Source organism: Sus scrofa, chromosome 18, assembly GCF_054392235.1.
Source record: "Sus scrofa isolate SSC_HxYL_T2T_F1_AM1 chromosome 18, Sscrofa_HxYL_maternal_Yorkshire_Landrace_v2.0, whole genome shotgun sequence".
Classification (NCBI taxonomy): domain Eukaryota; kingdom Metazoa; phylum Chordata; class Mammalia; order Artiodactyla; family Suidae; genus Sus; species Sus scrofa.
Genome location: NC_139400.1, coordinates 20,000,971 through 20,025,132, shown reverse-complemented (window position 1 = coordinate 20,025,132; position 24,162 = coordinate 20,000,971). Strand labels below are relative to the sequence as shown.

The following is a 24,162-nucleotide window of genomic DNA, read 5'->3' as shown; positions in this document are numbered from 1 at the left end:
AAAAACTTTATGATTAGCCATGTTGATGCGTATGCTCTGTTTAGGAATTTTGCAAAAGTGGGGAAATAATTTTCCCATCACCCCTTTAACACATTATTCTGCCTTGCATTAAAAAGGTAATCACCCACATTTATTCCATTTAGGTCCCGCTCACTTATCTGGGCTATATTATAAAACCTAGTGGCAATGATGGTGTTGGTGAAACTGCAGCTCCTTTATATCACAACGGATTTGAATATAAATGAACCATCCAGGAGTTATTCACTATTTAATTATGTGAATTTCTTCTTTTTGCCTCCCATTGTTTCCACAGAGGCAGTTGGTGTGACCAGTCAGCGACCAGTGTTTTGTCCTTTTCATAAGAAGGAGCAGCTGAAGCTTTACTGTGAAACATGTGACAAACTGACGTGTCGGGACTGCCAGTTATTAGAACATAAAGAGCATAGGTACCAGCATCTTTCATTATGTACATAGATTTATAACACAGCTTTATGAGGACTAGACAGTTGATGGCACCCCAACCCAATGTCGGTCTGCAGATAATGTTTTGTTTGGCTAGCAATATGTTGGCCTGTTGCAAGATTTTCAAGATTTTTCACCTTGGGTGTTGCAAACTTTGGAGCCAGGTAATTCTGTGTTGTGGGGGGCTGTCTGGTGCCTTGTATGGTGTTAACTGCATCTTTGACTTCTAGTTAACAGATTCAAATAGCATTCTTCCAGTTGTGAAAACCAAACTCTCCAGATATTGCCAAATGCCCTGGAGAGCAAAGTCACCAAACCACTGGCCTACACGCTTTTTTTTTTTTTTTTAAGGGCTGCACTGTGGCGTATGAAAGGTCCCTGACTAGGGATCAAGTTGGAGCTGACACCACAGCCACAGCAACATGGGATCTGAACCACATCTGTGGGCTGCACCACAGCTCATGGCAACACTGGATCCTTAACCCATTGAGCAAGGACAAGGATCGGAAAGACAGCCTTATAGATATTAGTTACAACAGTAACTCTCCTACACAGTTTTTAAAAATGCATGGAATTAGTTTAGTTGCCAGTGTTGTAAATGAGATTTTACATATTAAAAAAGTTAGGTCTTTGATTTTGGTTTGATCGGGTTTTTGTTTGGTTTAATAAAATGGAATCTATTCTAGCCCTGGGCTCCATATACTCTCATGTCAATATTTGGCTGGAATTGACTTTAGTCTTCTTTAGAATGGGAAGGCTTTTCTAAATCATCATAGTCCCTACCAAAGCTTACTTTGAAAGCTGTCTTCCATAGCCATTTGAATTAACAACTGACTTAAAAACAGATTCTGATAAATCAATGCAAATATAATTGGTGAAAATGCTCTGGGCTCCCGATAGTGGCAGACTAGATAATTTGACCAACCATACCAGTGAGGGTCACTTAGAAGACATGGGAAAAATGCAGAAATCATTGATAGGATATTTTAGAGCTTGATAATTAAGAGCTAATGGGCCAGGATTGGCATGGAGTGGGAACAGAAAAAGGTATAGGCTTTTTCCCCCTTGGAAGCACTTGGCTAGTGATTGAGGGGTACGTTTAATAGGCTCACAGGACTGAAAGACAGGGATTGGACTTCGGGGATTTCAGAGGTTAAAGACTTCTCCTTGCCTTGAGTTGGGATCCTGAAAGTCTACACTGTCATAGAAAAGATGAGCTAGCTGGTACATAGTTGTTCACAGGTAGGTTCCAAAAGTGCAGAATCAGATCTTCTCGGTAGCCAGAGTGGGATTAAATCAGAATTGTATTGCTGGTACCTCAGAGTACCTGGTAGAATAAAATGAAATCCTCCCTGGAGCAACAAAACATCATCCTAGACCTCAGGTTTATTTAATGAGTTTCGTTAAAATGGTTCAGCTCACAATTCGAAGTAACCATGTATACTGGGAAATAAGGCAATGTGAACAAAGTCTAGAACTTGATATTACAATAACTGAAATTAACTCGTTTACAGCAGATTTGGTATGCCAGAAAATGAGTAATGAGCTAGGAGAAAATAACTAAATGAAGCATGATAAACAGAAAGATGGAAAATGGAAGAGGGATGGAGATGATCTAATACAGGGTGTACTTGGGACCCAAGAAGGAGAGAGAGAATGGGAAGGAAACAGCATTTGAGGAAAGAATGTAATAGCTTAGAACTTTGTAATACTGAAGAAAGACATCTGGCCTATGTTCTAGAAGCTGCAGTACTCCCAGCAGAATAATTAAAAAATAATCTTTTTGAAGTGCAAAAAGAAAATAACCACAAAACTAAAATTTTATACCCAATGAATATAGTCCTCAGAATTGAAAGTTAATGACAGACGTTTTCAGACAAAATAAACTGGGAGAATACATTCCCCAGTAAACACAGAAGCAAACTTGAGTCAGAAGAAGAATGCTAGGTGATGCATGACAGCACAAAGAGTAGTTAAAATGTTAAAAAGTTAAAAAGTCTGGGAGTTGCCATTGAGGTGCAATAGAAATGAATCCGACTAGTATCCATGGCCTTGCTCAGTGGGTTAAGGATCCGGCGTTGCTGTAAGGTCTGGTGTAGGTCACAGGCACAGCTCGGATTCTGAATTACTTCGGCTGTGGCATAGGCTGGCAGCTGTAGCTACGATTTGACCCCTAGCCTGGGAAACTCTATATGCCGCGCATGTGGCCCTAAAAAAAAAAAAAAGTTATGTGAGTAAATCTAAAATGTTATTGACTTAAGAAATAATAATGTCTTGGTGTGTGTCATGTGTGTGTTATATATCACATACCACACGTTAGGAGGATACAGAACAGAGTTTGTGTTCATGTGTTGTTTAGGAAGAAGGTAGTAAACTACAAATTAATATTAGATGATACTTCAATACCTGCATCTTCTAATGTAGAGCAGTCACTAAAAGAATAGTGCAAGTCAATAGGATTACCAAGGTAAGAGAGGGAGGAAGCAGAAAAATTAATAATCAGTCTAAACTCTGGCCAAAAAAAGAAAAAAGAACAAAAGGGATTTAATAAGACTTTATTAAGTTGTTAGATCTGTAAATGTATTTGTAATCATAATAAATGTGAATGGATAAAATATTCTAAATTAAAAGATTGCATGCTGGATAAGAAAGCTAATGGAGAATGTGCTACTTTTTATAAGAAAAATATGTAAAGCCTATGTATATAAAAAAGAGTGACGGGAAAAGACATTCCATAAAAACACTAATCAGAGGTCAGCTGCTGTATCAAAGTACTTTATTTGGGATAAAGATACTTCATAACCATAAAATATTCTATCTAAAAAATATAAAGCAGTTCTAAATTTATATTCCTCACAGCCTTAGAACATTTAAAGAAAAATAACATTACTTAGAACATAGTTTAAGTTCCCGGGTCAGGTATTGAACCTGCACCACAGCAGCAAACCAAGCTGTTGCAGTGACGTCACCAGAACCTTAGTGCACTGCGCCACAACTGGACGCCAGTGCACATGATTTTCAAACATGGAAAGAAAAATTGGATGTTCTATGTGGCTTACCAGGTAACAAACCTAATTAGTATCCATCCATGAGGATACAGGTTCAATCCCTGGCCTCATTCATTGGGTTAAGGATCCGTCATGGCTGTAGTGTGTAGGTCACAGAAGCAGTTTGGATTGGATGTTGCTGTGGCTGTGACATAGGCCAGCGGCTGCAGCTCCAGTTGGACCCCTAGCTTGGCAACTTCCATATGCTGCAGGTGTGGCCCTAAAAAGCTAACCATATGCCAGGGCAGTTTTACATTTCAAATAATTGAAGTCATAAATTCTTGTGTAAATTCAGTACAGTCAATCTAGAAAACAATAATAGATGAGAAAAATCTCCATATTTTTGAAAATGAAATGTAATTCATATGAAAACTAAATGCACTGATACATGATCCTGGACTGTATCCCAGACTAGAGGGGAAAAATGTTACTGGGCACGTGACTGAGACAAATTACGTAACTGGAGTATGGTCTGTAGATTACATGAAAGTATTATCTCAGTGTCAAATTTCCTGTATTTAGTAATTATGGTTACATAATAGAATATCCTTGCCTTTAGGAAATGCATACAAATTATTAAGGCGTTAAAGGGCAATGGTGAGGCAATGTTTGATAAAGGAATTAATCTTTATAAAGGTATATGTGCGATCTCTGTGCTATATAACTTTGAAATTATTTTTAAAAGAAGCAGTTAAAAATAAATTTAAATAAAATATCAAAAAAATTCCAGTAGATATTAGAAGCTATGTTTATCTCAATGATAGTGAAAATACCATTCTTAAGTATACTGCTAAAGCCAGAGGAAAATATATATCATTAAATGCATATATTAGATATTAAGGATAAATAAATGTGCTAAACATTTATCTCAGGTTGTAAAAAGTAGCAAATTAAAGCCGAAATAAGTAGCAAAAGGATCCAGTAAAGACAATGCAAAATTTAATGAAATAGCCAAAGCCCCAAATTGGATCCATCAAAATATTAATAAAATTAACAAATCTCTTTAGTGATTAGAAAAAGAACAGGCTCAAATAACCAATGCCAGGGGTGAAAAGAGGGCATTTGCCACATTTTGTCCAGGCACTTAAAAATATAAAAATGTTATCTTTCATTAAATTTGATAATTTTTACGTGAAATGAGTTAGTTCTTAGAAAATACATTTACCAAAACTAGTGCAAGATAAAATAGAAAATCAAAATGGTCTTTTAAAATTTATTATAAATCTATATGTAACTTTCCCACAAAGAAAACTATAGACCCAAATGATTTCACTGATGAATCTACAAAATAGGTAAGGTAAAAATACATTTTCTATTCCTTCTTGTCTATAGAATTGTAAAATAATTAATTCTCTTCAAGTTGTTTTATGAGAGGGAAAAAAATGAAAATTACCAAGCAGTGTTATCCGTGAAATGAACTTAAAATTTCTAAGAAACACATTAGGAAACCAAATGCAGTAGCATGGTGATTTAACCTTTGAAAATCATTCAAGTAAGTCATCATTTTAGAAGAATAAAGGAAAAATTATATGATCATCTCAGTAGAGGCAGAATTCAGTAAAGAAATACATCCATGATATAAAATCTTAGCAAACTAAGAATAAAAGGAAAATTTCTCAAACCTGATGAACACTAGCTATGAAAGAGAACTAGAAAACGTCATAATGGAATATTGCAAGTTTTTTTTTTTTAATGTAATGATTTCTTTTTTCCATTATAGCTGGTTTACAGTGTTCCGTCAATTTTCTACTGTACAGCATGGTGACCCAGTTACACATACGTATATAGATTCTTTTTTCTACATTATCATGCTCCATCATAAGTGACTAGACATAGTTCCCAGTGCTGTACAGCAGAAGCTCATTGCCTGTCATTCCAAAGGCAATAGTCTGCATCTGTTAACCGCAAGCACCCCATCCACCCCACTCCCTACCCCTCGGCAACCACAAGTCTATTCTTCAAGTCCATGATTTTCTTTTCTGTGGAAAGCTTCATTTGTGCCATATATTAGATTCTAGACATAGGTGATATCAGAGGGTATTTGTCTTTCTCTTTTTGACTTACTTCACCCAGTATGAGAGTCTTTCCGTCCATGTTGCTGCAGTGGCATTGTTTTGTTCTTTTTTATGGCGAGTAGTATTCCATTGTGTATATACCACATCTTCTTAATCCAATCATCTGTGATGGACATTTGGGTTGTTTCCATGTCTTGGCTATTGTGAATAGTGCTGCAATGAACATGCAGGTGCATGTGTCTTTTTTAAGGGAAGTTTTGTCCGAATACATGCCCAAGAGTGGGATTGCTGCGTCATATGGTAGTTCTATGTACAGTTTTCTAAGGTACCTCTATACTGTTCTCCATTACCAGCTTACATTCCAATGGAATATTGCCGGTTTTACATTGAGTTTAAGATACACCTAAAATACTGATGACCAGTTTGACCATTTCTTTTAATATTACATTGTATCTTCCTTTTGTTCATTATATGAAACTTTTAATTAAACTCTATGCTTACTTACACACTGTCTTATTTCCCCAGTAATATGCTTGAGTCATCTTACATAATTTGTCAGAGGCTATCATCTTCACTTCCAAGGCAGTTTTTAAAAATTTATGTATTTCATGATACTGTTGCTTAATGCTTTCCCCCGCCCCAGCCACCCCCTTTTTTGGTCGACCCATAGCACCTGGCGTTCCTGGTCCAGGGATTAGATCCAAGCTGCAGTCATGACCTATACCACAGCCAGATCCTTTAACCCACTGTGCCAGGTCCAGGATTTATAGCAGAGTTGCCTATCCTGTTGCATCACAGAGGAGCTCCTTGCTTAGTGCTTTATCACATGCAAGATGTGCCTTCCCTCACTTCCCCTCATTTGTCCTAAAAGCATGTAGTGTTTGTGATTTGTGACCCATAGCACAACTTCCTGTTGTTTAAAAGTGATCTTCAAAATATTTATTTATAAAAGCATCAAACTTTGATAATTATGAAATTGCAAAATAGTTAATATCTGATTACTTTTTGCCAAGTCTGCAGAGGGAGCCTGTTAAACCTGTCAAAGCTTGGATGATGAATGTCTTCATTACATTTTCAAAATGCTTTAAAAATGTCCATGGGTTAGATCTGTTAAGATTCTTAAGGGATAATTTTGAGAGGAGGGAGAAACTTGTCTTATGTGTATATTTGGTATTTTTAAAAGATGATTATTTGTATCCTTTATGGTCATTATCTTAAATAGTTTGGTATTAATTGCTTGCTCAGGGTTTTTCTTTTTAGGCAGACATTTGCGTGAAATAATTGTCTTATTTATTTCTTCAGATACCAATTTATAGAAGAAGCTTTTCAGAATCAGAAAGTGATCATAGATACACTAATCACCAAACTGATGGAAAAAACAAAATACATAAAGTTTACAGGAAATCAAATCCAAAACAGGTAAATTTATATATTTATTATGTTATTTAAAAGATTTTTATGTAGTATGTTAAGTATATTAACTTAGCAGGCATTTTACTTAGCTCATGGTGAATTGTAACCAAGTAAGCTGTCGCATGGGTCTAATAATACATACTTGATAAGACTTTTTAGAATCTTTGGATTTCTAGAAACTTTAGATTGGAAAGTGATTTAGCCATGAAATTTCAAAATTATTATAATAAGCTACATTTAGTAACAGCTTATTTGTTAGTTATTAATAATTTATAATTATCTGATGTTTTCCAATTTTTCAAGAAATGCCAGAATATATTTTACCCTTGACTATCTAACTAATTGCTATTTTAAGGATTGCTAAACTTTGAAATGCTTCCCATGGGCCCTCATCTTTTAATTGCAACGAAGTGGAGATGATTGGACACCAGGAGACAGGGATTGTTAAAACTGTTTCACGTACCTTTTATTCCTTGTCAGATGCAGTACTTCACCCGATTGTAAATGTTCCCCGTTAGGCCTTTTGTCCTCCAAGGGAGCAAATCATCAGATTGTCCAAAGGGACATACATGTCTTAGAGTTCAGTGGTTAGGGGAACAAACAACTGACCTCCCTGTGAAAGAGGCCGTTTGTCTACCCTCCTTTTTACCCCCGTTCGGGGAGCACACACACTGACCTTTTACAGAACCTTTGAGTTCCCTTGTCCCCTTTCTTTGTTGTTTTGCCACTGCCTAAAGAGATCAAGAAACACTTATTAGAAAGAGCTTGAATAAGAGAGGCCTTGCAGGGGCTTTGAATGTTAATCCCAGGGAAAAGTGTGTTGGTCTTTTGTAGTTCGTCTTCCTTGAGATCAGTCAGCACAGTCTGTTATGCTTTCATCATTTGGAACATGGCTAAGGTGGGGCAGCTGGTACTCTCGCCACCCACCCCCGGAAGGAATTTCTTGGTTTACCTGATTTCCTTGAAGGAGATTTAAGCATAATTTAACCTTTTCTTGATGCCCTGGTATTATTATTATATCTATTTATTATTAATATACATCGTGGCAATAAAAATTCTATGGTGTGTCTGTCTTTTAGTTTTATTATTTTGTATTGGCTTTTGTTTCATTTTACCTTTCTGTTTCACAGAAGAGCTGTAGTTGACCAAATATGATTTTCTTTACCATTTCCTAATCACAGTACTATATTTTGCCAAATTAATGCAACTGATAAGTTTAAAATTTTTTTATCTGAGTAATTGAAAATATATAATGCATATTTATAGAATGGTAGGATAGATAATTTCTACCATCTAGTGGCAAACAGTAGCAATTGTAAAATAACTAATTTTAAATAAAAGATCCATCCTTGATGAAATTTACCCTTTTGACTTTTTTCTTACTATGTACATGGTATGAGCTATGGGCCAGAGGGTTTTTTTTTTTTTTAAACATATGGCTGTCCATTTATTCTAGCACTTGGTCCATTTGTTTGCTTTGAATTGCCTTGACACCTTTATAGAAAATCAGTTGACCACATGTATATGAGGTTATTTTGAACTCTGTTCTGTTCTTTTTTACTAATACCCCACTGTCTTCATGACTAGACCTTTTTATAATAAATCTTAAAATCAAAGTGTGACTTTTCCAAATTAGTTTCTTTACCTTTTTTTTTAGTGATTTATGCTTTTTTTAAATAAAATAATACATTATGATATAGAAAGATTTTAGTTAATCCAGAAGGGAAAAGAATATGAAAAAGAAAGAATACATACACAACACACACACACACACGCGTATATGTATAATCATTGCTGTACACCCGGTATTTATACAACATTGTAAATCAACTATACTTCAATTAAAAAGATTCCAATGAGGGATAAAATTCCTGCTCATTTGATCTTAAGTTTTGGAGGGTAACTATAGGAAAAGCAGACAGAAGAAATGAAGTCTTCTATTTACTGCAGAATGTTTGGTGATGAATGCACTATTCTTTTTCTGCTCCTGTAAGATATTCTAGTGTGATGCTAGGTATTTTTTCTTTATCTGTCTTAATCTCTATGAGAATAGCATTTCTGTTTTCTCTAATCAAAAAAAAAATGTATATGGTAGTTGATAAAACTTGGCTATTTGGCTGCTTATTTCAAGACAAATGTGTTATTAAAAGTAGCAGACTTCTGTTTATTGGCTTTTGTTCAGATAGAGTGAATACTGTAGCAGCTCAGATGACTAAGTGACACATTTAGGTTTATCTACTTCTTAGTTGCAGTGAATATAATAGAACTCATTCATTCCTTATCTTGTTTATAAGTCATTTTTTTCCATCCTTTGAGGCTAAGAATTTTCCCTAGTGTCATCATAATCTTTCTAAACAATATTTATTTAAAATGTGTTCATTCCCTTGCAGTTTTCTTCTTCTTTTTTTTTTTTTTTTTTTGCTTTTCAGCATAGGTAGGTTCCCAGGCTACGGGTCAAATTGGACCTGCAGCTGCTGCCCGCCCACACCACAGCCACTAGGAGTCTGAGCTTCATCTGCCACCTACACCACAACTCATGGCAATACTGGATCCTTAACACATTGAGTAAGGCCAGGGAGCAAATCTGCATCCTCAAGGATAGGAGTTGGGTTCATTACTGCTGAGCCACAACAGGAACTCCTATACATTTTCATTTTAAGATTGAATTAAGTGACTGTGTTTTGGAAGAGTTATATTTCTGCTGTCTCATCTTTAAGAAAGTCAAATTTGGAGTTCCCATTGTGGCGCAGTAGTTAATCCGACTAGGAACCATGAGGTTGCGGGTTCGATCCCTGGCCTTGCTCAGTGGGTTAACGATCCAGCGTTGCCTTGAGCTGTGGTGTAGGTTGCAGACGCGGCTCGGATCCTGCGTTGCTCTGGCTCTGGCATAGGCTGGCAGCTACAGCTCCAATTGGACCCCTAGCCTGGGAACCTCCATATGCCGTGGGAGTGGCCCAAGAAATGGCAAAAAGACAAAAAAAAAAAAAAAAAAAGAAAGAAAGTCAAATTTAAACTGAAAGATCCTTAGAAATAGCTGAGCTTTTAAGAGCTGAAAACATTTTGGTCTAATTTATATATTAAAAAATTAATACCGGAGTTCTTAACATGGCGCAGTGGGTGAAGAATCCACCTTTAGCAGCTTGGGTCTGCAGAGGCATAGGTTCAATCCCAGACCCAGCGCAGTGGGTTAAAAGATGTAGCATAGGTCGCAGCTGCAGCTCAGATTCAATCCCTGGCCCAGGAACTTCCATGTGTTGTAGGTGCAGCCATAAAAGAAAAAAAGTGAATTTTACGTATTGTAAAAATCAATATTACCTGTTGTATTACATTGTAAAAAATCAATATTGCGTATTATAAAATATTCAGCCTTAGATTTTCCCCCTTCCATTTAATTTTCAGGATAATTGAAGTAAATCAAAATCAGAAGCAGGTGGAACAGGATATTAAAGTTGCCATATTTACCTTGATGGTAGAAATAAATAAAAAAGGAAAAGCTCTTCTGCATCAGCTTGAGGTAAGTTCCTGTGAATAGGGCGGTGTGTTGTGATTCATACAGTATTTTTCACACGTGTTTGTATTTGAAGTCACAGACTTTTTCATGTGATTGCTTCCATTTATGATTCAGTAGTATTCTCTATTTGCAGATTTTCTTTTGCGAGGCTTTACAATGTAGCTGACAGTTTATGGTTTTATGATACTCATTGTCTTAATCCTTATTGTTTACTTAATAGCATAAAGAATAATGCCTTGCGTAAAGTCATTTTTAGCAATTTTAGAGATTTATTGAATTCACAACTTTGGGTCACCAAAGGAGTGCAACTGAGCAAAGTTTTTCAGAAAGATACACTTAGTGAGCTATGTTTAATTCTCAAGTATGTACATTTGGCTTTCTGGGAAATTAGGTAAAAGAATGTGCCTCCTGTCCTCAGCAATCTTAATTGTGAAAGCAGTGCTCAGAGAGATGCTCAAGGCACTTAGGATAGTGTTTCTTATCACAGGTAAGTAAAATATTACTGTCTTAATCAGCTTGTTTGCACTCATGAAGGTCAACGTCAGAGCCAGTGTTTGACTCAACTAATATGTTGTTACTGCTTGTATGTGGTATGTTAATATTTATTATTATTATTATTTTGTCTTTTTAGGGCCGTACCCACGGCATATGGAGGTTCCCAGGCTAGGGATTGAGTCAGAGCTACAGCTGCCGGCCTACACCACAGCCACAGCAACACAGGATCTGAGCTGTTTCTGCGACCTACACCATAGCTCTCGACAATGCTGTAATTATATTGGTGCTCAAAGAATTTAACAGTAAAGAAGCAAGTTAAGAAGGAGAAGAAGATAAAAGAATCCTGATACTTGAATATTTCTTAAAAAAATTCTAAAGGAGTTGCCATTATGGTGCAGCAGAAACGAATCCGACTAGTATCCATGAGATTGCAGGTTCGATCGCTGGCCTTGCTCACGGGCTTGGGGATCTGACGTTGCTGTGAGCTGTGGTGTAGGTCACAGACGCGACTCAGATCCCACATTGCTGTGGCTGTGGTAGAGGCTGGCAGCTGTAGGTCTGCTGTGACCCCTATCCTGGGAATTTCCATATGCTGTGGATTTGCTTCCTCCCACCCCCCAAGAATGCCTTCTAGAAATAATTTAGTCAGATCACTTAACTGTGTTTATTATTTATTTAGTTATTTTTATGGCCACAATCACACCGCATATGGAAGTTCCTGGGCCAGGAATTGAATCCAAGCCTCCACAGTGACCTGAGCCACTGCTATCAGATTCATAAACCATTGTGCACAGTAGGAACTCCCACCCCTTTATTTTATAGCTGACAAAATTATACGGTCTTTGTCAGAAAGTTTTGTCCTTCCTGGAAAGCACGTTCATTGCCATGGTTTATCATCTGTACAGGAAACAAAGACCAAAACAATTCTCTGTCCTTTTGGAAACAAATACTTAGTGAAGAAGTATTCTGTCCCAGAGGGATCAGACCTTATTTATATTAACTATGTTTTCAAGGTTCTGTGATGATTTTTTTTTTTTTTTAATAGAAGCATTTAAACTTTTTTTTTTTTTAAACAAGGGGCCGCACCTGTGGCATATGGAAGTTCCCAGGCTAGGGGTCGAGCCACCGCCAGTGTAAAAGCGACGCCGAGTAGTTAGGTTGTGAGCCACCTGGGAAGTCCGCATTTAAACTATTTTAAAATTTTCAAAGCTCTGCTTAAAATCAAAGGTCAATTTAGATTTCTTTCTCAGAGATGAATAGTGCATACATTGTTGTGGCTATTTCCAGATGTCACTGTAAATCAGAATCACTTGAAGAGTTTTTTTTGTTTTTTTGTTTTTTTAAATCGAGATTAAAAAAAAAAAAAGATGACCACATCCCAGAATCTCTAGGAATGAACCAGGTCGTCATTATTACTTTAAATCAACTTTATTGACTATAATTTTTACAGTACCTTTTAAATACGCCTTTCAGTTTCCATACCCATTGTCTTGGTTCACAGAATCCTCCTTGAAGGTTAATACATGTAGCCAGTACTTCCTAAGACTCAAGATAATTCAGCCCCAATAGCTGTTACAGTAAAAATCCAAGAAACCTGGGCTTCTTATTCTCAATTTGCAACCTCTCTACAAGTCAAAAGAATTTCTATTCTTTCTAGAATGTCTCCAAAGAAATACAGTTTTTACAGAGGTCAGAAATATCCTAAGTAAGTTAACTCTGAACTGCAAATTAGACATGATAAGGCCATTGAGAGTCACTTCAGTTTTTCCCCTAATTCATTTTCCAAATTTTTCCCCTAATTCATTTTCCAAATTTGAAACTAACTCAAGCCGGTAAAGACAGAGACCTTTAAAGTAGCCTACCTTTGATTAACCTGTGTCCTTTTTTATGTAATTCCCTTAGTGAAATTCTAGAGTCTGATTTTCTGTAGCTTTTCTTAGAGTTCATGGGTGTCATTGGTTGTTAAATCAGTGGGTTCCCATGGTGATTTTCAATAGGCGAAAATTATACCCCTCCTCTTTTCTACATCAGAAGTGCAAATGTTGTCATGGCGTGACTGGACCCGAACTAGTTGCAACGAGGATTAGAATGCCTCAAAGGGAGAATCGAATGATGGAGTAAATTGTGTGATCTGATAAGTTTACTAGATTGTCAGATCGTACCCCTATTTCATTTGTGGAGTTTTGAATTTCATAGGCATTTACTGTATTACAGCTAATGCACAGTTTTGTACCTTCTTGGTTACTGGAAGAGGTATGAACAGAAACTTAAATCCCGGAATGTGTAAAGCCAGAACAAGAGCTTTGGGAGGAAGAGGTGGGCAGCAGAGGCAGCCATGGCGTTGATGGTGGCTGTGGCAGTTGGGGACATGGTTTTTTGCAATAGCAAGAGTGCTCCTTTGTACCAAGGGATAAAAACACTAAGGGTATGTTAGGTTTCTCTCTCTTGGGTACCTAGAGGTAGTGGTTATTCTAATTGAGTAATCTGAAAATGACTGTTAATGTATGTTACATGCACAACTAATTTTGAAATGATTTTCTTTTCAGAGTCTTGCAAAGGATCATCGAATGAAGCTTATGCAACAGCAGCAGGAAGTGGCTGGACTTTCCAAACAGTTGGAACATGTCATGCATTTTTCCAAATGGGCAGTTTCCAGTGGCAGCAGTACAGCGTTACTTTATAGCAAGCGACTGGTAAGATAATCTAAGTGTAGCGTTTAACATACTCTCAAAACAGAGAGAAACAGTGCAGTTTTTAAAATGCTGAAAATTCAAGTCTTTGTTAATCTGCTTGTAATTAAATGCTTTTTACCTATTACTAATTTTAATTGATCAAAGTATATTGATTCTTTTTTTAAAATCTTATTTTAAACTACTGTGATTTAGGTGTAACTTCCATTTTAATCTACCATCTCACTCTTCCAAGTTTTCTCTGTCTTAGTGAGAAGTGAATTTAATACTAACAGTAATGATAATAGTGAACATTTCCTGATCGCCTGTCGTGTGCCAGGCACTCATTCTAAGCATTTCCACGTAATTGTTCGTTTAAATATTGACATCATTTTTTTGAGATAGGTATACCTATGCATCTCCATTCTGTGAATAATGAGACCAAGGCACAGAGTTAAGTAACATGCCTAAGTCCACTCAGAATTCCAGCTTGGCCACCTGAGCTCAGTGGCTGTGTTCCTCTTGTTGACAATGCGTTGTTTACTCTGTCAGTGATGGATGACACTGGATATTTCAACCCCTTTTGCTCCAGAAAAGTGGCTCTGATTTGATGAACCATCTTGAGAATAGTCTAGAGCCTTGCTACTGAAAATACGATCACTGCGTACTAATCACCTGAGGATTCTGGTTCATTAACTGTGGAATGGTGCCAGATTCTGTAGTTCTGACAGGCTCCCCCGTGATGCTAATGCTGCTGGTCTGTAGACCATGCCTTTAGTAGCAAGGGTCTAGGAGACATTTAGACATGGAGTCACACCATATACACATTCTTAAAAACCTTAATAAAACATATGTTTTATTAAAGAGTCCACAGAGATTTACATTTGAAATCAAATTGTGACATGCAAATCTGTTTTCGGTTCACTCACTCTGCTTTATGGACGGGATTTTCTATGATCCTTTTGAAATAAGGAAATGGACTCTATTGGGATAAACTTTTTTAAAGCTAGGTTGAAATATTGAGTAACTTATTAGAAAATGGTGTGTAACTATTTCTAAAACTATGCAAAATCATACATTGTATTCAATTCTCACGATTTTTCTTTCTTATTATCAATGATGTAGTCTCTCAATCTTGAGTCTTTTTTTCTTTTTCTTCCTTTTTATTGCTTTGTTGATGTAGTGAAAAATAGCCTCTATATAGTACATACTGTCTCTGTTTCTTTTATTTTCCTGTAAGTCAAACAAAAAAAGGGATAAATGGAGAAAGTAAGATAATTGTTGTTTTCAAGTAGACCCATAATATTTTTGTTTGTATGTGTAAGAAAGCATATTCACACAACTAGATATTCGCTCTCCTTATCGTTTAAGAATTTGCTTCTCTTAATTTCATTCTGTGATTTTGTTTGTGATTGTAATATGCAGAAAACAAAAATAGAAGATGGGATTACTTATTTTGCACAGTGATCTCTTAAAATAGAGAGAGATTATCCTCCATGTTATACGTGGGCAAAAATAGGCATAGTGAATCACAAGGAGCCAATATTACCCAATTCCTAATTGACTCAGTCAGGGTTTTTAAAAAATTTTCAAAGCCTATGGAACCTTTGCACAGGCCTTTGAACATCACTAGTTTCAGATGTAACTAGTAAAATAATTTACTGGAGTTGAGGCTTTGATCGCTTTTAAACATTGAGAAGGATTTCCAACAGTAGACCATTTGAAAGTCACTGAATTATACTACTATCCATTAGAGCTTTTACACTTAGTAAATGTAGCCATGTTTATTCAGGTCATTTCTTAAAGAATGGCCTTTATATGCTTAAAAATGAAAAAGGAATGCCTTGGAGTTCCCATTGTGGCACAGCGGAAACATTCTACTAGGAACCATCAGGTTTCGGATTCGATCCCTGGCCTCAGTCAGTGGGTTAAGGATCCGGTGTTGCTGTGGCTGTGGTGTAGGTCAGCAGCTGCAGCTCCGATTCGACCCCTAGCCTGGAAACCTCCATAGGCCACGGGTGTGGGCCCGAAAAGGACAAAAAGACAAAAAAGTTAAAAATAAAAAATAAAAAGGAATGCCTTGTCAGCCTGAAACTTCAAGCTTAGTTTGCAATTCTTAGTTCATTTTTTGCTATAGGAATTATAGTCAGTAAAAAACCAAACCCACTGGAATTGCAGAATCCATTCAGAAGTCCAGCTTCAAATATATTTTAAAACGTTTCCCAGTATTTCCTTAGGATTCTTCTGTCATCTGTTAAGCATTGAGGTTATCCATATGTAATTTTGGAGGGCAAGAAATATTGCCAGTTACTCTCTTTTACTAGCAATAGATACTTCTACAACACTAGTGATTAGGAAACTTGTTAAAATAAAAGTAGGAAAAATAGAATTCCACTATTTTTTTCACTCCCTTTCCCCCACCCCCTCCCATATAATTAATCTTCAAAGACCATCTTTGTTTCCTGAATGTCTCTTTGCCAGTTCCTTACTTTGAGTCCTCAGGGCTCAGAGTATAGCATACCCTCTTGCCTGGGTACTGTTTCTTAGAATGCCTTTTCTTTCTCCTGAGTAATTAGTGCTCATCTTTTTAGAGACTACCAGCTTCAGTTTAGATTTGCCTTGCTTTCCTTTGGCAGCTTTCCATGACCAAGACTGGGCTGGATTACCCTTCTCTGGGTTCAGAAAGCCCTTAGGCATATATACTTTATACTATTACTGATTACTACTGTTGCTATTATTATTACATTTACACATTTTATCTTTTTTTTTTTGGTTTTTTTCTAGGGCCACAGCTGCAGCATATGGAGGTTCCCAGGCTAGGGGTCGAATCGGAGCCACAGCTGCCTGCTTATGCCACAGCCCCAACATTGTGGGATCCGAGCCGCATCTGTGACACGGGTTCAACCCCTGGCCTCATTCAGTGGCCTAAGGAGCCTGCATTGTTGTGGCTGTGGTGTAGGCCGGCAGCTACAGCTCCAATTCAACCCCTAGCCTGGGAACCTCCATATGCCGATGGCGTGGCCCTTAAAAAAAAAAAAAAAAAAAAAGTCGATGGTGAATTAATAGGTACCAGATAATATCTGCTTTCAGAAGCTATAAATACAGACAGAACTTTATGTTAAATTTTATAGGATTGGAAACTCAAGTAATAATTTTTTTTTAATTTAACTTCAGTAGAAAGGAGACTATATAGATGATTGCTATCGCAAGAGCTATTTTGACTGACATCTTTGAGATTTTAAAAAATTTGCCTTTTGCTGTTTGAACAGTAGCAGTTTTTAGCGTGAACCCTGAGTTTTAAGTTTAGATACACTTGAAGGGATCAACTTCTGTTTTTTGTTCTCTTTTTGCTTTTTAGGGCTGCACCCGCAGCATGCGGAGGTTCCCAGGCTAGGGATCGAATTGGGGCTACAGTTGTCGGCCTATACCACAGCCACAGCAACGTGGGATCTGAGCCATGTCTGAGACCTACAGCACGGTTCACAGCAACGCTGGGTCCTTAACCTGCTGAGCAAGGCCAGGGATTGAATTCACAACCTCATGGTTCCTAGTTGGATTTGTTGCTGCTGCACCATGACGTGAACTCTGATCAACATGTATATTTAATGAACCATTATTTACCCTTTACACTAGCTTGACTGCCTCAGAAGTATCTAAAATGTGCATCAAGAGTTTTGATAAATATAATAGTTTACATTTGAGGTGGGTAATAAAATAATTCGACAAGAAAGGTCTTTATATCTGACGTGGAATGGCAGTAAAAGTATAGCGGAAGAAAATAATGCCACTTACGCTAAGGAGCAGAATTTAGCCAAATTTGGTATTACTTTCACACCTTGTCACAATTTAATTAGCAAATAGATCTGAGTTATAAATATAAATTCTATGTCTTCTATTGTCTCATCAGCAAAAGAAAGAATTTACTGCGTAGTACCTCAAGGGGAAAAAAAGTGTGTGCAAGTGATTTACCTCAAGTTTCTCTCTCTTTTTTTTTTTTTTTAATTTCCTTTTAAGGAAATACTTACTTTTCTGACTTAATGTTCATTTTGTTAGTTTATTTGAGAGAAAGCTTTACTATTAATTTTGAAATTTTTTTTTTTTTTTTTTAAGGACACATCTGTGGCACATGGAAATTCCTGGGCAAAGGGTCAAATTAGAGCTGCAGCTGCCGGCCCATGCCACAGCTACACCAGTGCTGGATCGAAGCCACAGCTTGCAGCAACACCAGATCCCAGTGAGCGAGGCCAGCGGTTGAACCCAGATCCTCACAGACACTGTCAAGTTCTTAACCAACTGAGCCTCAACGAGAACTCCTGTTATTCAATTTCTACGCTAAACATCATACGCTATTCAAAGTACTAAGTCAGTGTAATGTGTCTAAAGGAGGGAAGAACATTTTTTTAAATAAAAATAACCAAGCAATTCCCCTTCCTGACATGGAGGCGTTAAAACCATGACTGTGAGGACCCAGGGTGGTGAAGAGGGTCAGGGGACCACGGAGAGGAGCAAGAGCAGCAGCCACAGTTCTCAAGAGGTGCGTGGGGAACACCAAGGTGGGAAGCAGAGACAGCCAGTGTCATTTGGATTTTGGTTCTATTAGCAACTTCGTAAATGGCCTGAGCAAGTAAGTAAATATATTGAGAGTAATGGCAGCCACGTTATCTGCTACTGAAGAAGATCCTTAGAAAGATGCGGCCGGGGCGGGGGAGGCAGGGCAGTATGAAGAGCCCTAGGATGTGTTGGATTGGAATTGGAAATACAACTCTGATCTCAGAATTTTATGTATGTACACAGAGAGATCTTGAATTAGTTATCAGTGTATACATATGTATCTATATGTGTATATATATTCGTGGGCTACACCCCAAAGCAGTGAGTCCACTGTCCTTCCATCTTGGTTTCTAAATAGCAGGCAAAGTGACGGGACATGCAAGTTGTACTCAGAACATCTTGTACCAGAGTAATGATGGGGACATGTGGCAAGGACTAGGATCCCCTAGCCTCAAGGGGCTTCCCTAGGCAGATCCACAAATTTGAGGCTCAAACTAAATAAAAATAATAACGGATTAAAACATGTTGAATTAAGTAGGAATACATGAGTCTCTGATGATATAAATAAGTAAATGACAAAAAAGTGAAAAAGTGTATGTCAGAATGCAATTAAGTGTAGAAAGAATAGTGAAATTAAGCACATTTCTTGTCATAGAGGAAATTCAAAAGCAGTTAGCAGTGGATGGTGGGTGGAGCATTGATGAAGACCTCTTTGCAAAGTAGTGATCAGTTATATAGGAGAAAGTAATGAATTTGAGCAAACACCTGGAGAAAGTGAGGAAGCAAGCCATGCAGATACTCAGGGAGAGAATTCAGACAGAGCCCAAGTACACACAGCAAGTGCAAAGACTGGAGTGAGATTTATTTGTGATCTGGATAGCAAAGAGGCCTTAGAGGCTGGAACACAGTGAATGAGCGGACTGTAGGGTGAGTTAGCGGAAGTACTCGGAAACCAGATAGCTCAGGCCTTTCGTTCTTATTGGGACTTGGGTTCTTAACCTGAGTGTCATGGGAAACCATTAGAGGGACTTGAGAGGAGTAACAGTATGGCCTATGTTTTAACATAGTTATTTGGCTGGTGAGAATAAATTGTAGGTATTTAAAAGCAGGGGAGAAATAAGGGAAACCAGTTAGACTTGCTGCAGTGAGGTGGCTTTTCCAGGGTGGTAACAGTAGAGTTTATTATGTTGGTAGAATTGGTAGGATTATCTGTATCTTTTAATAATGGGGTCAACAGGATTTGCTGACAGGTGGAATGTAGGGTATGAGGAAAAGAAAGGAACCAAGGACTAACTAGGCAGTAGGAGAAACAGTCTTGCCAGTAATTGCGATGGGGAAGACCATAGGACAGGTAGCCTTGAGAAGGATCAAGACGAGTTCCCTTCTGGACATGGTAAATTTGAGGTGCCCGTGAGCCTCCTGGGAGAGACGTGGAGCATGCCTTTGGAAGTGCAAGTTCAAGGAGGGGCCCAGGCGTGAGATATAAATTTAAGAGTCATCTAATTATGCGACTGGATGAAGTCACTAAAGGTATATGCGTATAGGAGAAAAGAGAACAGGCAGTTGAAAGACTGAGCCCTGGGGTCAGTCCTGGTGTGGAAGAGAAGGAGCCAACAGTGAGACAGAGGTGGTACAGCGGAGCCCAGATCTCTTCTCAGCGGCCTTAGAAAGTGGCAGCTGGTGAAGTAAGGGAGCAGCTATGAGAGGAAAACGTTTCCATGAGGGCCACGTGACCACTCAGGTGAAAAGTACTTGAAAGGAGTGGTTTCAGAAAAGAATGGGAGGAGAGGAATGGGGGACAGTAAATGCAGATGAAGTCTTTGGAAGAGTTTAAGCATAAAGCAGAGCAGAAAAAAGGGGCAGTTGATGATGGGAGAAAAGCAGCCAAGCTTTGTTTTTAAGATGGGAAAAGTTAAAACATGTTGATGTGTTGGTGGTACTGATTGAGTAAGATGGAAGGCTTGATGATCCAGGAGAAGGGAGAAAATTGCTTAGTAATGTCTTTGAGTCGCCAAGAGGTATCGAGCCCTGTTGGGCAGGTGCAAGGCCTGGCTCTGGCTAGAAGCATGGCCACTTAATCCATAACGGTAGGGAAGCATAGCATTTACTGGTAGGTGATGGAAGTTGATGGAAGTTGATGGAGGGTCCTTATTGTTCCCTTTTTTCCATTGAAGAGTAAGCAGGACCGTCAGCTAACATGGGGCTGGGGGAAGAGATGCTGGAGATTGGAAAAGTGGAAGTTGGTTTCAAACAGTCATTTAGGACAGTCGGGCCGTGAAGGACCAGAGGAAAGTCATGATAGCCTGTCTTAGGAGCCTGCCTCGGTTTGAAGTTTGATCAGTCAGTACCTTCATCAGTATAATTACAATCAGTCAGATGTTATATTTGTCCCAGTGGTGTTTGGGGGATAATGTTGGGGAGAGGGAAGGGAGTGTGTATAATTTGATGGGATAGAGAAAGACGTGTTAGAAGCAAGGAAAAGATGGTGAGGACTGGCCCTGGGCTCGAAGCTGGATAAGGAGGGATTGAGGGATAGGGTAAGGACAGGTCTATAGGACCTTCAGGGTTTGCAGGATTATTGGTATCTGGGCACTGGAGGCAGTAAGTGGAAAGAAAAATCATCTAGTTGGATATTAAAATCATCAAGAATTGGGACAGGAGGAGTTTGGCGATGGTGATAAGTGAGCCAGGAGCTGAGCTCATGAAGGGCTGAGGGAGAATGACTGAGTAGTCACTGAGGACTGCAGTGCGGAAGGGCGGGTGCTGTGTCGAAGCATAGGGACGAGGAGGGCCATCCCACTGGCAGGCCTGTGGTGGGCTGTGCTCATGATTCCTGAGCAGAGATCAGTTTCTGTTTTTTGCAGTTTATTGGCCACCAATCTAAATTCTGAATCCTTTGGAAGAATACATTATAAAAAAATAAGAGTAGGCGATGTGGCTCAGCAGTAACTAACGCGAGTAGCATCCACGAGGATGTGGTTTCGATCCCTCGCCTGGTTCAGTGGGTTAAAGATCCAGTGTTGCTGTGGTGTAGCTCTTGGATGTGGCTTGGATCCTGAGTTGCTGTGGCTATGGCATAGGCCTGCAGCTGCAGCTCCAATTCAACCCCTAGCCTGGGAATTTCCATATGCCCCAGGTGCAGCCCTAAAAAAAATTAAAAAAAAAAAAAATCAAAAGAGTAGAATATATAAAAATTTATTTTACAGATATTTGATTGGTGTTTCTGTGAACTTTCAGAAATTCAAATAACTTCAAGATAGTTTTCAGTTTTGATTCAATAGTATAACCCACTGAGTTATACCTCAAAACTTCTGGTTTATGTCGACTTTTTGTTTTATATGTATATATAAAGATTGCTTCTTTTGTGTTGTCATACATGTGTGTTTATTGGGAACTTCATAAATTATTTGCCTAATAAAGATTTTGATGTTTAGTTGTCTCTCTCCTTTCTTCTAGATTACATACCGGTTACGGCATCTCCTTCGAGCAAGGTGTGATGCTTCCCCAGTGACCAACAATACCATCCAGTTTCACTGTGATCCTAGTTTCTGGGCTCAAAATATTATCAATCTAGGTAGGCCATTATGTACGTTTTCTCAAAGCGGCACTTGTTTCTAAAACCTTTTTTTTTTTTGCTTTTTAGGGCTGCACCCGCAGCATATGGAGATTCCCAGGTGAGGGGTCCAAACAGAGCTACAGCTGCTGGCCCTCATACCACAGCCATAGCAATGCAGGATCCAAGCCACATCTGCGACCTACACCACAGCACATGGCAACGCAGGGTCCTTAACCCACTGAGCGAGGCCAGGGATGGAACCCGCAACCTCATGGTTCCTAGTCAGATTTGTTTCCGCTGTGCCACCACGATGGGAATTCGTGTTTCTGGAACTCTTAATGATTATGAGGTTATTACAAACGTATTCCTTTCCACCCCCAAAGTATTTTTGTTACCTTGTTTTAAAGATACTGAATTTTTACAAGTATTTCCTTAGTGTGTGTACATGTGTGACACATGAATGAATATAAACACAGGTGTGAGATGTGGATGATATGGAACATCCTTTGTATTGACTCATATGATCTCCTGGATTTAGGAGGTCCCCCCCCCCCAGATACTGTTAAATTATATGTTTATCAGTGTGGTTGATAAAGCTCTTGACTTGTTAACTGCCATTCTTTTATATTTAGGATGTTTTCTGTTAAAATAGTATTTTCTATGTATTTATTGGCTTATTTATTCTTGAAACCCAGTCCTCAGGCACCTCATGTTTCATTGGCTTTATCTTGCTAGGGAAGACTTCTCATTGTTTTCTTTTGCCTTTGATGTAATAATTAAGTTTTAACTTCCTAATTGAAGGGTAACTTGCATGCAGATAAGCGCCCACACTTTAAGTCCGAGCCCACTGACTTACGACAAAGGGAGACTCATTATGTTACCTCTTGGTGACATCATGTATCTCCTCTGCAGGCAGCCCAGAGAAGCTTATTAACTTAGCTCTCTTGTCACCTTATGTGCCAGGAGAAAAAGTTTTCAGGATTTGCCTCCTTTTTACATTTCTCACAGGAAAATATAGAAACAGAAATTTAAGATTTCTGTGTATCTTCTTTTTTTCTCTGTGTGGTCTTCACCAACCACCAATATTAATATTCTCTTTGATGACAGTTTTTGGTCTCATTTACATTGGTTCAAAATCATCAAAGATGGTTCTTTCTCATTTCCTAAGTTAGAGACTGGTCAGAAAGGAAGAAATGGCTGGAAAGTGGCAGTGCTCTCAGAACACCTCAAGAAAGGAAGAAATAGGCTTACACAAATGTCATCTGTGCAAGGAAGGCACAAAAAAGAATGGTAACATAAGGTGGCCCTTTGAAGGAAGGGTGATCAGGTGACTCCTGCAGCTCACTTTAGGAGTATATATCTATTGATTGTTTTACACATAGCGGGCAGCTGGAGTAACACACTGTTGGCTACGTAACTGGAAAAAAAAGCGTCTTAATGTGTTTAGGTAACTGTCTATTAGCCTCCCCCACCCTCCCCATACATGGTGCTATATCAAGAACCTGTCACAGTTGCCGAGACCAGCTCAGCAGGATGGGGCTGAAGATCGGGTGCTGTGAGACTTAAGGAAAAAAGTTAACATAAAACAAGACCCAGAGACATTTATCTTAAGTAAAGGTGGGAACCGGGGGTCTCAAGGTCTCAGGGACCAAGAGCCCCGCCTCAAGAAACCACACTGCTCTTAGTGTGCTCTGGAGGATGCCTTCAAGTGAGGAGGGGCTATGGGTGGAGGATATAGGGGTTTTTTTTAATTATTTTATACGTTCTTTTATTATTTTAAAAGTCACTTAGCTGGTAGAAGGTTAAGCTTATACTCTGACCTTTAGGCACATAACCATCATTAGCATTTGAGTGAGCTGTCTATGCATACATAGCATTCCAGAGAATCCTCACTGTGCTTCCGTAAGGGCGTGCCTATTTGCCGCAACCCTGCGTGCCTAGGTTTGCACCTTGGTTCTCTTGGCTAATGCACATTCTGCTAACGACCAACTGCTCACAAACCACTTGGCCATGAGGTTCCTCTTTCTCTTATTTCTTACAGGACATATCATGCTTGTGCAAATGGCGTGCCAGTCTGCACAGGTCCAGCGTGCCTAGATCAACACATTATGTCCTCATTCAGCTGACCCTGTGAATAACTTATGCCTTTAGGTCTTTGTTCTTAAGCTTAAGTCATTTACCATCACTGTGACTGTTTTTCAAGCAGGAAGATGGGATAAAGTAAAGCAGGACAAGATGGAGTTTTCAGCAAAGAGGCTAAGAAAATATTATAGAAACATGTCTCGTGACGCAGTTACATAGCCACATAGTTGTCATGTAGAGTTACATGTACTTACAAATATATTATTTAAAATGTAGACTGCATGATGTAGACATAGGTAAAAGTAAGAGTATGTATGACTGTACACAGAAAAATGGGTGTAGTTTTAGACAGATCTACATC

General features: G+C 38.5%; 1 protein-coding gene across 4 annotated transcripts in view; it reads left to right on the top strand.

Moving 5' to 3' along the window:
- TRIM24 (tripartite motif containing 24) overlaps positions 1 to 24,162 on the top strand; it is a 96,261-nt gene that overhangs the window by 45,702 nt on the left and 26,397 nt on the right. For all 4 annotated transcript variants that reach the window (XM_021079189.2, XM_021079187.2, XM_021079188.2 and 1 more), the window contains 5 exons: positions 314 to 446; positions 6,827 to 6,943; positions 10,337 to 10,451; positions 13,490 to 13,636; positions 21,620 to 21,737. In XM_021079189.2, coding sequence (XP_020934848.1) covers positions 314 to 446; positions 6,827 to 6,943; positions 10,337 to 10,451; positions 13,490 to 13,636; positions 21,620 to 21,737 — 630 coding nt within the window. The remainder of the gene's footprint in view (positions 1 to 313; positions 447 to 6,826; positions 6,944 to 10,336; positions 10,452 to 13,489; positions 13,637 to 21,619; positions 21,738 to 24,162) is intronic.